The following is a 17972-nucleotide window of genomic DNA, read 5'->3' on the forward strand; positions in this document are numbered from 1 at the left end:
ACTGACAGATATAATATAAATATATCGGTTCTGTCATTTCAAAATAAAATCGAGTTATGCTTTCGGGTATGTAATGTTTGGACTGTATTTCTCGTCTATTAGAGGGTGGATAAACTAATTAGAAAGTTTAAAGCCACGGAAACTTCAACCAATTTTTAAAAGCTAGATTAATACTCTTATAGAAATATTGCTGAATAAAAGCTCCCTTTACGGCTAGAATTTTACTAATATTTGCTATGTCAAAGATTACGACTTGTAGATAGGCCGATGAAGTACTGTTAGCTGCAAGGTGCTTCGTTTTCAATTATATTTACATCAAGTAATTAAATGGACATGAATGCAAACATTGTCACAAAACTAATACATACATAACAATCTGTTTAGCATAGAAAAGACTATTATTGATTATTTACAATTATTAAAAACAAAATTAACTTAATGTTACTCTCCTCAACTTTAACTATTATGAGTTAACTATTTTTCTATTATTTCGATTGATCTTCAACAATATCACTATTCGAAAATTGAGATAATATCATTATCAAAAATATTAATCATTTACAATGAAAAGAATAAGTGTGATTCAATTACCTAAATAGTTTCTAATGATCATTATTTTAGACAGTAGTATATGTTATTAGTTACAATGATATACAGTAATTATTTGAAAAAAGAGAAAAATAATTTAATGATCTTCATCTATTTGCCTTTATATAAATTCTAAAGCATTAAAGACTTGGCTAATGAAGCAATACTAATACAAAGATACTTAACTCGATTTCTATTGCTTCCTTCAGTTGCTATAATCGACATAACCGAGAAATAGGCTGAAAACGATTGCCGTGGATCAGCAAAAGTATCATTATGAGAAATCTTCATGGCCATGATGATGACGATAGCTATGCAGAGGGTGATTATTTTAACTGGACAACCAACCATACTTTACCTGAAACTTACGGACTACAAGAATATTTACAGACCATTAGCATAGGAATACTCTTTTTTATGTCATTGATAGGCAATTCATTGGTTTTACGATACATTGTCAAGAAAAGGAAACTTCATACAGCAACATTTATTCTAATAGCAAACAACTGTGCAGTGGACTTGGCAATAACAATTTTCATTATGCCTATGTGCTTTATGGTTTCCATTTTACGTGATTGGCCTTTCAATTATGCAGCATGCCAATTTTTTGGATTTATAGATATGACACTTTACACCGGTTCCTTAATGGCATTATCTGCAATTAGTGTTATACGCTATTTTGCAATAGTATGTATTCGAGATAAAAATTACCATCTGAAAACCTCTAAGAAAACGGCCATAACTATGATATTTATATGCTGGTTCTATTCACTTGCATGGGGTAGTTTTCCATTAATGGGTTGGAATCATTACATCTTCTTTATTGAGAAATTAATGTGTAATATGAATCATCGAGATCTAAATCATTATACGACCGCTAGTACGATATGCACAACATTAGTACCTTGCTTAGTGGTTATCTATTGCTCATTCAGAATTATTCTAGCCATACGCCAACATAGCCATCATAATCATTTTCATCAAACGCAGCAGCCTCTACAACGTTCTCGTGTTGATCGCAAGGTAACTACGACTTTAATTATTGTCTTTATAGCTTACTGCTCTTGCACGATACCGCAGGTAGTTGTTGCTTCAATTTATAAATGGGATGAAGATGATACCATGAATCAACGTATATCTTATAGAAACATCAAAATCATGGCTACTATTCTATATTTAAGTAATTGCACCGTTAATCCAATCATCTATGGCGTATGCAATAAAAATTTAAGGTCAGCCTTTCATTTTCGTGGTTATTTTGATCGTTTCTTTGACGTTGATGGCGTTTCACAAGGCCCAACAGCCATGGGTCCGACTTCTATTCAAGTCAATGTTAATGAAAGTCCTACTACAAGATCTAGAAAATCACCCATTTCCCTCTCGAAAGTAAAATGCTTTGAAACTAACTCATCTAAGAATTGGCAAGCTAAAACATTGCAAAATCAATCTGGACTTAGACCAATGTCAGCTAAGTTGGTCAATAAAACATCGCCAATGGTGGCAAGAGCAAGATTATCCGATGTAAGTTTAGTTTCTATTGAATCGACCCAAACAGCCATAGAGCCAATATCGCCGTTAAAATCGAATCCCAACGTTAGGAATTGGAAGAATAATACGGGCATTGCAGTAACACATCCAAGGATTAATCATTTAAAAAATCACGATATACACTAATATTAAATGGAAGGAGATTATGTGAAATGAATTCAATACGCTATCTTATTATGAAATGTCTTGTGGCTGTTTTTGCTTCAATAAACTAACTACCGTACTTGCACAAACAATAGATAGTATAAGTATATTTTTATCAGAGCTACTATAGCAGCGGTAGTACATCTGCAATCTTTTAGACACTTGTGCAGTATTATCGCATTTAGCGAAAAGTGTTATTCAGTTCTGTAACAGCAAATCAACTTGACTAGGCAAATACCAATGTTTGATTTGTATTCCTTGCTACATCTAATCGTTATAATAATATTATTTATAATCATTCACGGTTAGCAATGTATTTTGCTAGAGAGAAAATTAGCTTATTAACTTATATAGTTGGTAACTTAACTATTTCAGAATATCAATGATAACACATTTATTTTAACTGTACTCACTTAATAAATTTTACTGGTATGTAACGATGTTGACCTCATCCTTAAAATTAAGATTAGCTTGATCCAATTTAAGATTAATAAAATTTCTTCTTATTGCACTCATTCAGCTAAGAAGATTTAAATATTCGTTATACTGCAATTAATTATAATTATTAATAACTATTATAATGTGTATAAATAGAAGTAGTGGCATCAGGCACGCGCATCATTAGCAGTCCGGAAAATCCTTAACACACAATTCAGCTAATGGTTCATGTAGTATTGGTAATTAATTGGCAATACATATAATGTGATGAGATAGAATCATTCTTTGTAGAGGAATTACAATCGTACTTCCAGTTTTATTTTAGATATATTTACTAAGTCTACAATTACTTAATACGTTTAAATGAGCGGATTTCATGTTTAATCAAGCCTAAAAGCATTTGTGCAAATAGCTTATAATGTTAGGATGAAGACATACAGTAACAAAAAAATTTTACAATCATACCCAAATACGAATATCGTTCAAATTGTAGACTAAACCATAGACTAAATTACTTTTCGTATTGCCTGTATTTTATATAGCCATTATGAATACATGGAGCTTTCTTTAGTTTACCGGAAGATTGGCTGCTGTAATATCACAATTAGTGAGTAACAATAAAAAATTGATTCCATAGCTATACCAGAAACTTATAATGGCTATTTAAATTCCCGTTTTTAAGGCAGTTCAATGATCGCTTAATCACTGATTTGTGACTTAATACTCAGAGAGGGAGTAAGGTTAGTTGTACGTAACTTTTCAATATTTCATCAGCTATTTTTTAAATATGGCACATAACTACAGGTATATATTTTAAAATTATTAATGAATTAACGAATAACAATGGAAATTTAACCAATAAATCAATAGCATCATATCTTTAGAGCGAGATTAGTTAATGCGGCTTAAAGCACCTGAAATCCATCAGATAGCAAAGGTTAATTAGTAAATTAAGGTATGCTTGTCGTTATGATTTTTTGTAATACGAGTAATATATAAATGGTATTGATAAAGAAGCAAAAATATTTCCGTTTTAGAGACTGTTTGAGTTATATACATCAGATACATCATAGTATGCCTTGTAAATCTAGAAACACCTCTATTATACTCTAAACCCATAATACTTGCGTAAGGTTATATTTTTACTAATCAATGACTTAATTTTAATTATATTGAAATAAGTAATAATTTATAAAAATGTAATAAACTTCGATTGCTATAGTAGGTATAACATTTTGAAGACCAGGAAAGTTTGTTTGGCTTGCTTTTAAAAATCTGGATGAATTTTTGTCAGGGATAATACGTTTCTTGTATTTATTACGGTCAGGGCAGATGTCAACTGTTCAGTCTACTATATAATATTCTGTTGAGGTATCAGTAGCGATAATTCTCTATTTAGCTCAATTCTGTTATAGTTATAATGTAGGCAATAAAGTTTTATTGTACCTATTAATAATTAGAGAAGAGACCCAAACATTATTTCTGTTTCTATGTTTACATCATTACACAGCAGGTTTTTTTATCACCAGGCAGAAGGTCATTGTACGCTCTTTGTTAGGCCATGATATTTTTGACGTGTGATAATAACTTTTATTCTCTTGGTTCATTTTGATAGAATATCATGCTTTTACTTGATTCTTGGATTGCACGGCATTGTAGAATGTAATGCCTTGAGTTTAGTAATTGAGTAAAATTCTTTAAGTATAGAATTACTAATATGCACTACCGTAGGCTATAATACTTTCGTAGTTCAATGCGATTAGTTGCTCGTGCTCAGGCAAAATATGGCAATTCAATGCCCGTACGTAACGTGTGGAAACGTGATAATATTACTACTATTACGAAATAGGTCATGCCCTAGGACTTTTAGGCGTATGCAACGAGTAGATCGAGAGTTCTTCTTGTTCATAGTTTGTTGTAAATACCGTTACGGTTGGTTTTTATTGTAATAAAGCTTAATTCGGGTTTTAAATCCAGTTCGACTGATTTATTGTGGACCCTTGAAAATCAACTTACTACAATTTGGCGCTGCAAGTAGGGTTCGAGCCTAAGCGGGAGAATCCCATTGGATATGCTCTGCTAAAGATTGCATCTATTTTAGTTAAAATTGTACGAAAGATGAATAAATTTAAAATCTAGTGGTTTAAATGAATGACAGATTTGTTTCTAGTCGATGATTTTCCCGCTATTTCCTTTAATAAAAGTTAGCTTCCCCAAATTGATTAACAAAGGAGAATTCGATAATTGATATTTGGCTAAATCAATATTTCTTGGCTATTAAATGATTACCTAGAATTTAATAGTCACATTATGGAAATCTAAATTGACGGTAAATATTGTGGCTGATATTAGTAATTGTTGTTATAGAGTATTTCTTCATTTGTTGTAAGCTTGCCGACGAAGAAAGTATTTCACAAAATTATAATAACGATGAATATGAAGATAATTTTTCTTTCTTAATCTTCAGTTCGTATTCAACGATAGTGAAATAGTTTAAACAATAATTATCATAATAGCCAAAAATATTTATCTAACAGAGACAAATGTCTATAAAGTTTATTATTCCATATGACAAATTAGGTGTTTCAATTGATTGCCTTTGCTATTTCTAGCTAAAATCGTATGAATACTTATATTGACGTAGATAGAACGTCGAAGGTATTGTAGCTCAATTAATTGATCCGCTTGCTACATCATTAAGTAAATAGACTAAAATTTGATTGTTGAGATACAAAGGAGTTTAATTAAAGTAAAATTATTCTTGCTTCTACATCAATTAAAGATTCGTCAATATTAGTCATTTAAATATTACATTACCTTAAATAAAAATTTTTTTGTTAACTAAACATTCGCATAGAGATATTACTATAGCACAGTTAACTGGTACTGATAATTTTACAAGAATGATTTACCTAAAAATTTATTGCGAAGTATAGATTTGGATACAATAATTTGATGAGTTACAAAATATAACGCTTTTAACTATATCTTAACAAAACGTATCATAGTGGTTTTCATAGCATTAAATGTGAATTAGCACGTTTACTACGAAATCGAACCGACAAAGGAATGACTGTACTTGAATGACGGTCACTTCGACATCTACAACAGATATTTGTCAATAATTTTTGTTGAACGATACGTCGTAAGTAGGAATTCATTGCTCCATATATAATGGAATTCCAAGCGCTATTACTGAAATAGAGTATGGTTGCGATTGCCTGTATTCTGTAGTATAAATGTAAACTTCCAGAATATTCATTAAATCGGACTACAGTTGCCATTAATAAGTTCGGACCTATACATAAGAAATAGACGATAGCGATTATGCCCATCATAATAGTCACTCGTCGCTCTAATCGATTGCTTCGGGTTAAATTAATGCTTCGGTTGGTAAAATTTTGCCACATATACACAATTATTCTTATCGTGCAATAAAACAAAATGGTTGACGGTAGAAGAGTGCAAAATATTGTCGCTAGTAGCGGATATTGGCCTTCACGGTGATTCATATTGCACATAAGTTTACCTAATACAAATGAATATCGATTCCATCCATATAACGGTGGACTTGCCCAAACTAGTGAATAAATCCAAACTATTGCAATCATATATTTAGCTCTTTTGACAGACATTTTCTTGGCAAAATCTTGATCCAAGGCTCTAACGATGGCATAATACCGGTTAATACTAATCATCGCCAATGATGATAGTGATGCTGTATAGGATACCATTTCTAAAAAGCCCAAAATCTGACAAGTGATGCTACTAAAGGGCCACATACCAACTTGAACAACAATAAAACATATTGGTATAATAAAAATTGTGATTAGTAAATCACAAAATGCTAGATTTGCTATTAAGATATTAGTTGATGTATGCAACTTCTTTTCCCAATAAGTCATGAAAACGACAGGAAAATTTCCGATTAATGCGATAGTAAAGATAACTATTAATATCACAGAGATGATAATTGCCTCGGTGCCTTGTGGCCATTTATCATTGGATGTAGAGTTGGTCGATGCGTTAAGATCCATCTTAAAAAAAATTAATATTTCTTCTGATAATATAATAAAGCGTTTAAACAGCCTGCACTTACAATTCTTATAAAACTATGATAATAGTAAGAATATGATCAAATAGAGCTTTGGGAGAACTTGTAGAACTTCGATTTCTACACAATATGATTATCGATGGAGGTGAAATTGTTAGGATATATTCTAATTACAGCGTAGAAAATGATAGTGAATGAAGAGACTTCGTAACAATGATAATAACCATAAAGTGCTGTTTATAGCCACTCTTCAAGATTAGTTAAAGCTAGATTAGCATACCCTTAATTAGCATTTCAAGAGTAAATAATACCCTAGCTAGTATAAAAGAGATAATAGCTAATGATCAGAAATATGCTCTCTGTCAATTGAATTCAAATTTTATTTGGAATGAAGCATTGATTCCTTTTTAATGTGTTATGCTTTATTATTTTAATAATACTTTATTGATGGCGTAGCATCATATAGGTATCCACTAGCTGAATTCATAAACATAGTAGAGGTCTGTAATAATCGATAAAAACTTTAATTATAAGCTACCCATTATCTATCATAATTTCGCCGGTGTTTTGATGACATCACATCAGTTAGATTGTTATGAATGAGGTCATTTGCTTTCAGCGTTTTTGAGATACTAGAGTACGAATATCAATACACCTAATTATTGTTCGACAATTCACTTCTGAGTATTACTGTGACAGCTCAAATAATGCAGCATTAGATCATGAATTAATTATCAGCACCATCTGATTATTCATTAACTATTAATTTAAGCCGTAGTTAAGGAATTAATGTAGTTCAAACTAAAAATATATGTGAATGGTATTTGGTGTTATAAATTTTATCAGCTGTTATTACTAGATTAATAAAAGAGTGCAAAAATTTCGTGGAGAAAATAGAATATACTCAGCTGTACATTGCCAAATTGGTAAATTGATTTTGTACGTTTTCGGATCAAGTGATGACTATCCAGTTAGCTAGTATATTAAGCCATCATATTCTTTAGTTCGATAATTATAATAGCTCTGTAAGTGCAATACGAAATCTGAGTCTTCATAAGTCACTTGATTGAATTTTGATTCTTGGAAAGATTAATCAATAGTTCTTTGTTATCGCTTTTACTATATCTTTATTTAAAATCTAAAATTACATGATCATAAGAAAAGTTCAGTTTATCGAGGATAGTAATCGAATCTTGAAGAAAATACAATCTTTTCGCTAGAGAAGCAGATGATAAAATCTTGGATTTACTAGTAAATGATTGCAATGCATCTGGTTATAATTGCATATTTCTAGAATTTGACTGTTTGTCCACAATATATTGTTCGTACTTTAAGCCGGTGCTATAATATAAGCTAAGAATTGTTACTAGAAGTACCGTTATTTCGCTTAATAATTTATAATTATACCCAAAGTAAAAGCAGGTTTGCCATTGGCTCTATGAACAGCATAGAAAATGATGGGAACGATTACAAGGTAAATCTTCCAGCATCAAATTATAAAAGTTATAATGCATTAAAAATTAATATAACCGAACTTTCTTTAAAGTATATTTAAAAGGAATTAGTGAATACAAAAAAGTAAATCAACAATGAATCATTTTTAATTTACGTCTTCTTATATTGTAATTTTATTTGATTATTCAGTTAATTTTCTAGCGTAGATGAACTTAGGGCATTCGATGAATAGGCGGTCTATATGATGTATCCTATTCCAGAAAATTGTACAAAGTAATTGCAGTACGTCTAACTGTTATAAATTATTAGTACAGACTATAGCTACGTTAGGCAGTTGTTTCCTGTAATCTATGACTGTATTTATTCATGCTATTTACATACATCATTATTACACAGGATACGTACAAAAATTAAATCATCGACAATTTAAGGTCAAAATGCTCTATTCTCTTTGAATTGAAGACAAGATTTTATTGTATTTAGTAAGTGAACTCTATTTAAGGGAATAATATAGTGATGAAAACAAGTTGTCATATTAGTAGAAGATAGCTTTAAGGATAATTTCAATATTTCATTATATCTAAAATATTGTTGTATGCAAATAATTATTTATAGAACATTAAATTGAAGGAAACAGACAGAAGTTTAACTTATGAATATTTCGATCCACAGTATCGTGCTTCAATTTTCATACAGAGCAATAGCTATAAAATGTATGAAATTAACAAGGCAGCACTGGATTGAAGCAATATAATTTTTGCTTGCATATTGAAAGAGATCAACATATACATCAATCCAATCTATAATCATAATAATATTGTGCGTTGTCGATCAGTTTATATCAGCATCTGCTATCGAGTGGAAGAGTTGAAAAGTTTGTCAATAAAAGGTCTGAATGTGTTGTTTACTGATGAAGAATAGTAAGGCAACGGCCACAAATTGGTGTTTATTCGCTTGTATTAAAGACATATTGGCTAAAACTTTTTCTCACCTTCTTCGTAGCAGTAATAGGATTGACTGAGTGATGCCTCCATGCTGCTAGACAACGTGGCCAGTGATATTGTTGTTTAACAGCTCGACGTAAATATGGATTCATTGCGCCGTTGATAATAGGATTGACGGCGCTGTTCATAAAATAGACGATAGTAGCGATGGTTTGAAAATCGTTGTATTTAGACAAATCTTCACTATTACTTGAATCGAAAGCATAGAGTGAACCAGCTACAAAATTGGGAGCAATGCATAATACATAAGCTAATAAAATTAGGCCAATCATGGATGTTACTCGGCGTTCAATTCGTTGTCGATTGGATGTTGCAATACTTGAATTTTTAGCATTCTTCCATAGCGTAATAACTACTCTACCTGAGCAATATAAGATAGTAAAGGTTGGAAGAACAGTACAAAATAGAGTTACTACGGTCACATAGAGACTTGGATCACGTTGCTGCATATTACACATTAACTTGGAAAAGTAAAAGACATAACGATTCCATCCAAATAATGGTGGCGCAGCCCATATTGCTGAATACATCCAAACACCGATAGCCATGATTTTAGCTCTTTTGATAGACATCTTGGCAACAAAATTAGGATCCATGGCACAGACAATGGCATAATAACGATTAATACTTAAAATTGCTAGAGAGCATAGGGCGTTATTGTAAAGTATCATGTCTAAAAATCCACCTATAATACAAAATGTACAACTAAATGGCCATACCAAAGTTAAAGAAATGGTGAAACATATTGGCATGACAATAATTGTAATAAAGAGATCATTTAAAGCAACATTGGCGATTAAAATATTAGTTGAGGTATGTAATTTTTTAATGGAAATTGTAAAAAAGATGATGGCTAAATTGCCAGTTAATGCTATAGTAAAAATGATGCCGATAGCAATGCTAGGCCATATTCTATACGACGGAGATAGAGGAATTGTAAAATTGTTGAAGCAATGATTAGCATGGATAGCACCAGCGCTCATTGTTGCTCGTTCATTAATTATAAGCGATATCCTTTAATGGAAAAAAATTGAATTATCCAAATTCGATGATAATGTCTTCAGAAGCATCTCACGATTGTTTACCACTTTTTTTTTATCGACGTCGTGAGTATTTCTGATGAAATTGCGTATTTGCCTTAGTCACGCTGATCATTAATCTAGGTATTCTTTTCAATTGTTAGTGCAGTTAATATCACGACAGTTGCATTGGGAAGCAATTTAGTCTACTCTTGTCTGTTGGTATTTATTTTATTGAAGCAGATGGTATTATTCACTCGTCTGTCTATTTCCTGCCTTGAATTGGACATCCTTATTGACCTCTTAATTATGGCATAGCAAGACCATGTGACTCTCTTAACGTTCTGCGAGAGAGACTAGAACAGTGGTGCCAAGTGGTAGCCATTGCTGTTGACCTTTGCTTCAAACTAATGCAGTTCTTATTCAATAGGAAATGATACTACTTGAAGCATATGGCTCATTTGATTTGTAGACAACGTAAAAAGAGACAGTGTATTTTTGATTTATTTGATATAGGACAGTAGATAAAGGTGATATAATTTGATTTTTATTAAAATTGAATGGAGGGAAGGGACAATCTATTGTACACTCAATGTACAGGTAGAAACAGCAGATCCTATTTACTTTGACATCCTGCTGATATTATACAATTGATTGAGCTCCATTACTGCGGTGCTTTTTATGAAGTATGGGTATAAATAATCCCGTGAATTATTGCATTGATCTCGAGTTACTTGGAAGTATTTGCATACTGTCGATTGTCTATCTCATGTAATAAGGGAATGTGGCCTTGTTGATCACTTTTAGCTTGAATGTATTTGCCTGCAACACACGCCATCTTGGCTAAAACTGATTGTCTATATTATCATGACACGATAAACTCATTTTGTATGGCAATAGATCCGCTGCTGAGCGATAACGGATGGACAAAAGTTGTCATTGGGTCAATCATGCCTTTCCTTTGTCGAAGCACTAGACTAAAAACAAGCTTGTATTGAAGATTGTCGTTGTTGTCATATGCGTGAAGGCGACATGGCCAACTACAACTACCTCATTGATTGGATGAATCAAGTCTTCCTTGAGAATTGATCAACCAAGAACTCTAAAAACTCCCTACGTATTGGGAATGAGGACTCATTGATAGCTATTTCAATTGATGGAATGACTTCATCCTTCAACTGGGTCTTCATGGACCATCCATTCCCATGGAGTATTGAAAGAGATCATTTGCCATTGAATGAATCCATGTTGAAGATCTGGCAGGTATTGATGGACGCATCGTCCATGATTGCGTGGAGATTGTCATACTGAATGCTTAGACAACAGTCGATTTCGACAGGCGTTCTTTCCACCGTTGCTGAGCGATGCTTCAAGTGGTGCAGTGACGTGCGCCTGCGCATGTTTCGATGCATACGAATGGATACTGTACAGTGTACAGTGTACAATGTACAGTCAATGATACGGTGACAGTGAGCATACTGTAGCGTACTGTACAGTGTACAGTACAGTACAGTACAGTACTGTAGACCACGAGCGATACAAATACCGTACTCTACTGTACTGTTGTACTGTACTGTACTGTACTGTACACTGTACCATTGTGAAATACAGTACTGTACCCTTCTGAAATACAGTACAGTACAGTACTGTACTGTAATGCGTACAGTGTACAGTACTGTATGCAATGACAGTACAGTACTAGACAGTATGGAGTCATTGTAGTGTACAGTACTGTACAGTGTACTGTCTGTATGTCATGAAAAGAAAACCGGTTTTCTATGAGTGCTACAGTACAGTATACTGTACACATTGCACTGTAGCTGCAGCATCGACAGTTACAGTATACTGTACTGTACTGTACAGTACTGTCTACTAGTGCTGCCTTAGTATACGAAAGTGTTTACAGTATAATACTGTATATGAGTGGCACTTTCATACCAAAACGACGTTTTTTTAATAGTAAACGAAAGTGTTGACAGTATATAGAGTGGCCCGTTCATACCAAAATGACGTTTTTGACTAGTAAACGAGCTGCTGTACACTGAAGTCGCCTTTTTATACGAAAGCGCTTTATACAGTATAACGTAAACGTAAGTATACACTACAAAGGCAGCAGACGTGTACACTGCGCAGTGACAACACACGGTATAGCGTCCTAATGCAAGGAACAGTACAGTACTGTACAGTATTGTAACTGTATCAACTACAATGTACAGTACAGTACATTACAATACATAGTACAGTACCGTAGTACAGTACTGTACTGTACACTGAGTGTACAGTATTAGTGTACAGTGTACAGTACTTCAGTGTACTGGACTACTGTAAACTGTACACTGTACTGTACTGTACACGGCAGCCTGCAGTGCTCCAAACAATCATGTTGTGTATACAGTAGATTGCATTCAGCATGGGATCAGGGCTAAAGGCACGTGCCCCTAAAGGTGCAGTACATAGTTCATACTCCGTTGACCATATGACCCATTGACCATACAGTGTCAGTGAATAGACAAGCGGTTTCGGAGCGTCAAACCAGTCCTGTACGATCCTAAGGCGTACTGCAATTTGATTGGTTGTGAGTCAACAACCGGTCCAACGCTCACAAACTTTCCTAGTAACCGTTGTCTCTTGGACTACAGTCGAGTGTATCGTCGTACTGTACTGTACAGTACTGTCTATGAAGATGGGTGATGTGTATGAGTGGAGTGAGCAATTGGGTCGCATGCCCTTCCAGACATTAACAAGTTAGACTGCACTTGGCCTTTTTTCTCGGTACACTACTTCAATTAAGTTCCCTTGACCGGCACGGCGGTACCATCAACGTGCGCTTTTACATATGGCGGCAATGGCGTCGCTAGTAGCTCGCAACGCCGTCAGGCGTGTTCTTGGACAAAAGTTAAGGATTATTCCATCCACTACTGTGAAAACTGGTCATATTATAGGTATGCTATGGTACACTTGCATCCATGTTGACGATTAAAACGCTTTTCTCTGTTGATTTCCATGAAGAAATTGCAATACGTATAGTGTGGGCATCGACGCCTTGAACTTGGAAAAGTGTTTTCAGTTATAATTTTCCTTCAAAGTTGATCCACTCGATAGCACTACGGTAGCCACCAGGTTAAAACGAACTAGTCTATCCGAGATGATCTGGGATCATCATGTTGATTGTAACAGTTGTACTGTCTGAACTTGCTTTGCTTGCTTCAAAAATAATTGTCGAGGATATCTGAAAACACTGGGTGCCCTCAACTGTACTGTAGACGATTCAATTTGAAATTGCTATACAGTACTTCAATGCATGCATTGAACAATTTTATACTTTGACTGCTCCTCACTGCGATATCTGAGGATCATGTTGAAATGAAGTAAGTAACCATAATATCCAGTCATGCACGATGATCGATCGGCAATGCACAGCACAGTATGTTATTGGAACGGATTTTGCACGTAGCAGTCAATGTAGTATACTGCATTTCGCTTCCTACTTTGTATTTGGGTAGGATAGCAGAGAACCAAATCAAATATCAGGTACTGATAGTATCATGACTACTGTTGTGCTGACTGTAGATTGACGCTTGATCCATGCTACTTGCTTCAACCAAAGTAGAATTAAAAATCTTATAGCGCAACTTTGATTGAAATATCAATGAAATATCTTTATTTTTAGGTTACGCTTGCATATGTCGAATAAGAAACCAACATACTGATGTCGAAAGCGAAGCTAAGAAAAGTGATTGGGATTTATCCGGTATTAAAAGATGGTTTGGCTTCGAGGACCCGCCGGTGAGGATCAGATCAAATTTACTGAATACAACTTACTACTCCATTGTTGATTCATTACTTGAGATCGCTGTAAATTAGATCAATGGCGCCGTCAGTCACTGATGCTACTTTACGTCTACTGTACCTATGAATGCTAAGGCTTGTGTAATCCATATTTCCACTTTTTTCTCACATATATTGCAGATCCCTACCGAAGAAGAGATGCAAACCAGAATGGAGTTATTAGAAAGAGTAAGTGCAACGGTGTTACTATAGTACTCTACAAATGTAGAGTACTGCTCAATAGCATGATGGTTTCGTTGGCTTTGACATTCATTTGTCAAAGCTTAAGAATTACCCAGTATAACATTGGAAATATTGAACAAAGTGTGTTATGACCATTCAATATTGATGTTACATACGAGTGATCGACTAATTTGTTCATTTGAATTAATTTCGTTATTCACGCAATGATAGGTTAGAGAAATGTATTATGCTCAGCCACCCATATCGCCTGATTATGAATTTTATGCAGAAGCAGTTAGAGCAATGATAAGATTTAGAGACAAACGAGCGGTAGAAACCATTTGTGATATGATGAATGAAGTCGATATGGAAATTCAAGATGATTTAAGGCTTGAGGTAATGAATGCCCAAATAGAAGAGTTTTAAAGTCTTGATTGATCAAGTCTTTCACAGTTGGTAATACGTCATTAATTTGTTATCCATTGCAGGTTGAACAATTTTTAGAACAGAAATATTTGGAAGACTACTACTAATTTGTCAGGGGATAATGATGGTACTTGTTGATGGTATTATTCTTACATCTGCTATCATTCTATTACTGTAACATAATCATTTGCGTTGTATCATTAATGTGCATTTTATACGGTTAAGTTATAATCGATGCAAAGTGATAGATTTTACATGCTATATAATTTCAGTATACGTAATCAACTTACCGTTCAAGTACAGTGATTATTACTTCTAGCTCAGGCATATATTCTAGTTATGCAAACGGTGGTGTTTACACGTTGAACAGTGCTTGATTCAGATATTATACGCCACCCAACTTTTATTTTAAAATAGCAATTGATCAAAATGTAAAACTAATAAAATTGTCCAGCGTAGCTGTGCTCGTAAGGCTAATAAACCAATCACTTTTCGGATATTGCAGAGTATGTATTATTGTGTGACTACGTTTCCTTTCTGGAATCCAACTCGATTGATTCTCAATCATGTGTTACACTGTTAATCACAGGCGGTATTTGTACCTTGGGTCGACAGTAAGATCTCCATTTCTATACTTAATTTATTAGCGATATAATGAATCGATTCATTGCTATTTGGCACTTGTACGCTATAGTAACTTCCTTGTATACCGTAAGTATAATTTAAACTGGGAATTTGGTAAACGTATGTAACGTGCAATTTTACATTTTCTTGAGAGATTTTCAAAGATGTAGTAGCAAGACATGAAGTGTACCTAAGGTCGATGGAATTTGTTCCATGTCTTTGTTCATAGCGATTGCTTATCCTTAAAGTTTAGTGTATCACTTACAAGAAGCATTACAACTACTTCAAGCAGATAAGAAAAGCTATGGTTACTTTACTTGCTTACCCGCAAAGACCTGCTCATGCTATGCACTTGAACAACGAACGAATCCATTGATCATATCACCCCAAAATCATCGTGGAATTGGAACTCCTAATCAATATTACGATTTACTTTGGTCATCATTGCGTATTAGGAGAGATTGAAAAGATTACTAGTCGAGAAAATATTGTTTGACCGAATCGACTGTACAATTTGGTGCACTATCATTGACGTTGGATTATAAATAAATATAATCGCAATAAATCAGCCAAAGACGACACAAGGTTTCATGAAATGGTAGAATAAAATAAGTTTGTTTCCGATTCCCATTAACCTTGACTTTTAGTCGTATTTTAGTCGAGTTGTTGCCATCCACAACAACGTCAGGGTACCCTTGTCTACTAATGAGACAGTATTTTACATCAACATTATACAGTATATGCTTACAAGGTTAAATGACTTTAATCACTCGTTTCTCCCTTTCTAGTCTATTTCATCTACGTAATATAAACAGTCGACCATGCAGTACGTCAAACACATACTGCATACTGTACATTTAGAAGCAATGTACAATTACAGTAAGTAGAGATGGCCAGATCATTTCCTTTTTAGTACAGTTATTTCCTTTGCGTTGTTGAGTAATGCTCTGAAATTGGAATAGACTTGGATCAAATTTGCCTTAATCGCCGTCGGAGTGATGATGATTTTTCACTTATCTTATGAACCTGCAGAAACGTACAGCCAATTCTCATACGGTACTCTATACGTTGAAGGTAATTTTATTCTAGGGGCATATCGTTAATTTTCCCTTTATTTTTTTACCTCCATGGGCTAACCCACGCCCATGATTTGAAGCTGGACGCAGTGCATTCCGTTCCAGACTGAACTAGTCCATGACAGTACAGTCATGCGTGCACTGTATCCGTCTAAGTTTTCTACAGAAACGGCAATAACGCAATGACCTGTCATGCGTACTTTGATTTAAGGATAGACTTTATACCGGATGAGAAATTAAAACATGTTTAGTACTGTACAGTACAGTAAAATGTCTAGAACTAGAGTACTGTGTACAGTAGCTAAAGGTCTACTGTACAGTACTGTACACTGTAGTGTCGTACTGTACATACTGTAGAACCCGTAATTTATACTGTAGTTGGGATCTTGGCTTGTGCTTCATGCAATCTTATTGTTGATTGTTTAATAGCGTACTGTACAGTGTACACTTTACGCCTTGGCACTTTAAATTGGAGAGACTAGAAACTAGGGTCTACTGTATGCATGAAACTTGAAGACTTCAAGTTTCATGCATACAAGTTGAAGTAACATTACTTTAGTCAGTATGGCGCTACAGTGTCTCTATCAGACAGTGAGTGACTTGGAGTCAAACTTGACGAATGTGTTTCAGCTGAACCACGTGACCGAGTGGTCTGACTTTTCCTAACTTCTCTGATTGGCTGGATGTTTCTACTGACAGTCGAGTCTCTTACAAGCACTTACAATGGAAAGTTACCGTCACAGTACAAGTTACATCATCGCACGATCTGTGTTTATTATGCGCTCTTGACAGGCGATGGATTGCGACTTGATTGGATACAGTACATTATACTGTACAAAAAGTTCAACATCTGATCATTTGCATTCAGTTTAACAGTAATTGCAATCATTGACAGGATTTACGAATAGTAGTGATATTATTTCAGAATCTCCACCATTGAATAAAGCGATTGGTTTGGTAAGAGAACGCTACCGAACGTTTCCAATATGGAGAATAGTTTAATAGAAGATTGGAATATGAGAAGAGAGCTTCCAGATGCGGGATTCCAAATGGAAACCGACAACTCTTATATGATTACTCCTGAACAGGATAAGGGTGTATTAGACGACATTGATGGTATGTTGGTATTCTTGATCGTATGATTTTTCTCCTATTTATCATTTTACGGAACCTTCCTAGCAAAGTGAAATGAAATGTTATTTCTCTTCATCTTTATGGATGAAATACTTTGGAGAAAAGATAGCTTAGTATTGCAAGTCTTTCGCCTTGATCAGTTTATGGACGCTTTGAATTATTCTAGAATAAAAACTGCATACTTTCCTTGTATTTCTTCAATCCACTCTTACTCACTGCATACTTTACTTGTACTTCTTCTATCTACTCTGACTTATTTTGGTAGTCTAAAAAAAGTTCTTCCCTACAGTGTACAGTACTGTACTGCCCGTTTGTCCTATTCATACTACTGTACAGTACAGTACCATATTTTCTACTGAGAGCGTATCCATGTTTCAGTCAGTACACTAACTACAGTACAATATAGCGTAGGCTTGGACCTCTGCTCTGTACAGTGTACTGTAGTATATGG

General features: G+C 34.2%; 4 protein-coding genes across 4 annotated transcripts; 2 read left to right on the forward strand and 2 right to left on the reverse strand.

The window, feature by feature from the left end:
- Positions 1 to 864: 864 nt before the first annotated feature.
- Positions 865 to 2262, forward strand: TRIADDRAFT_62230 (uncharacterized protein; the record flags this gene model as incomplete). Its single annotated transcript, XM_002118143.1, has 1 exon — positions 865 to 2262. The coding sequence occupies one exon, from the start codon at positions 865 to 867 to the stop codon at positions 2260 to 2262; it is 1398 nt and encodes a 465-aa protein (XP_002118179.1).
- Positions 2263 to 6266: 4004 nt separating this feature from the next.
- On the reverse strand, positions 6267 to 6683 carry TRIADDRAFT_7464 (uncharacterized protein; the record flags this gene model as incomplete). The annotated part of the gene is made up of 1 exon (XM_002118163.1): positions 6267 to 6683. A coding segment is annotated over one exon (417 nt), but the record flags the coding sequence as incomplete, so codon positions are not given.
- A 2916-nt stretch (positions 6684 to 9599) lies between these two features.
- On the reverse strand, positions 9600 to 10163 carry TRIADDRAFT_5463 (uncharacterized protein; the record flags this gene model as incomplete). Its single annotated transcript, XM_002118164.1, has 1 exon — positions 9600 to 10163. A coding segment is annotated over one exon (564 nt), but the record flags the coding sequence as incomplete, so codon positions are not given.
- Positions 10164 to 13095: 2932 nt separating this feature from the next.
- TRIADDRAFT_64407 (uncharacterized protein) lies at positions 13096 to 15776 on the forward strand (the record flags this gene model as incomplete). Its single annotated transcript, XM_002118144.1, has 6 exons — positions 13096 to 13192; positions 13921 to 14036; positions 14220 to 14267; positions 14493 to 14657; positions 15277 to 15301; positions 15565 to 15776. 6 exons carry the CDS (start codon positions 13096 to 13098, stop codon positions 15774 to 15776), a joined length of 663 nt encoding a protein of 220 aa, XP_002118180.1.
- Between the last annotated feature and the right edge of the window lie 2196 nt (positions 15777 to 17972).

Source organism: Trichoplax adhaerens, genomic scaffold, assembly GCF_000150275.1.
Source record: "Trichoplax adhaerens TRIADscaffold_38 genomic scaffold, whole genome shotgun sequence".
Taxonomy (NCBI): domain Eukaryota; kingdom Metazoa; phylum Placozoa; class Uniplacotomia; order Trichoplacea; family Trichoplacidae; genus Trichoplax; species Trichoplax adhaerens.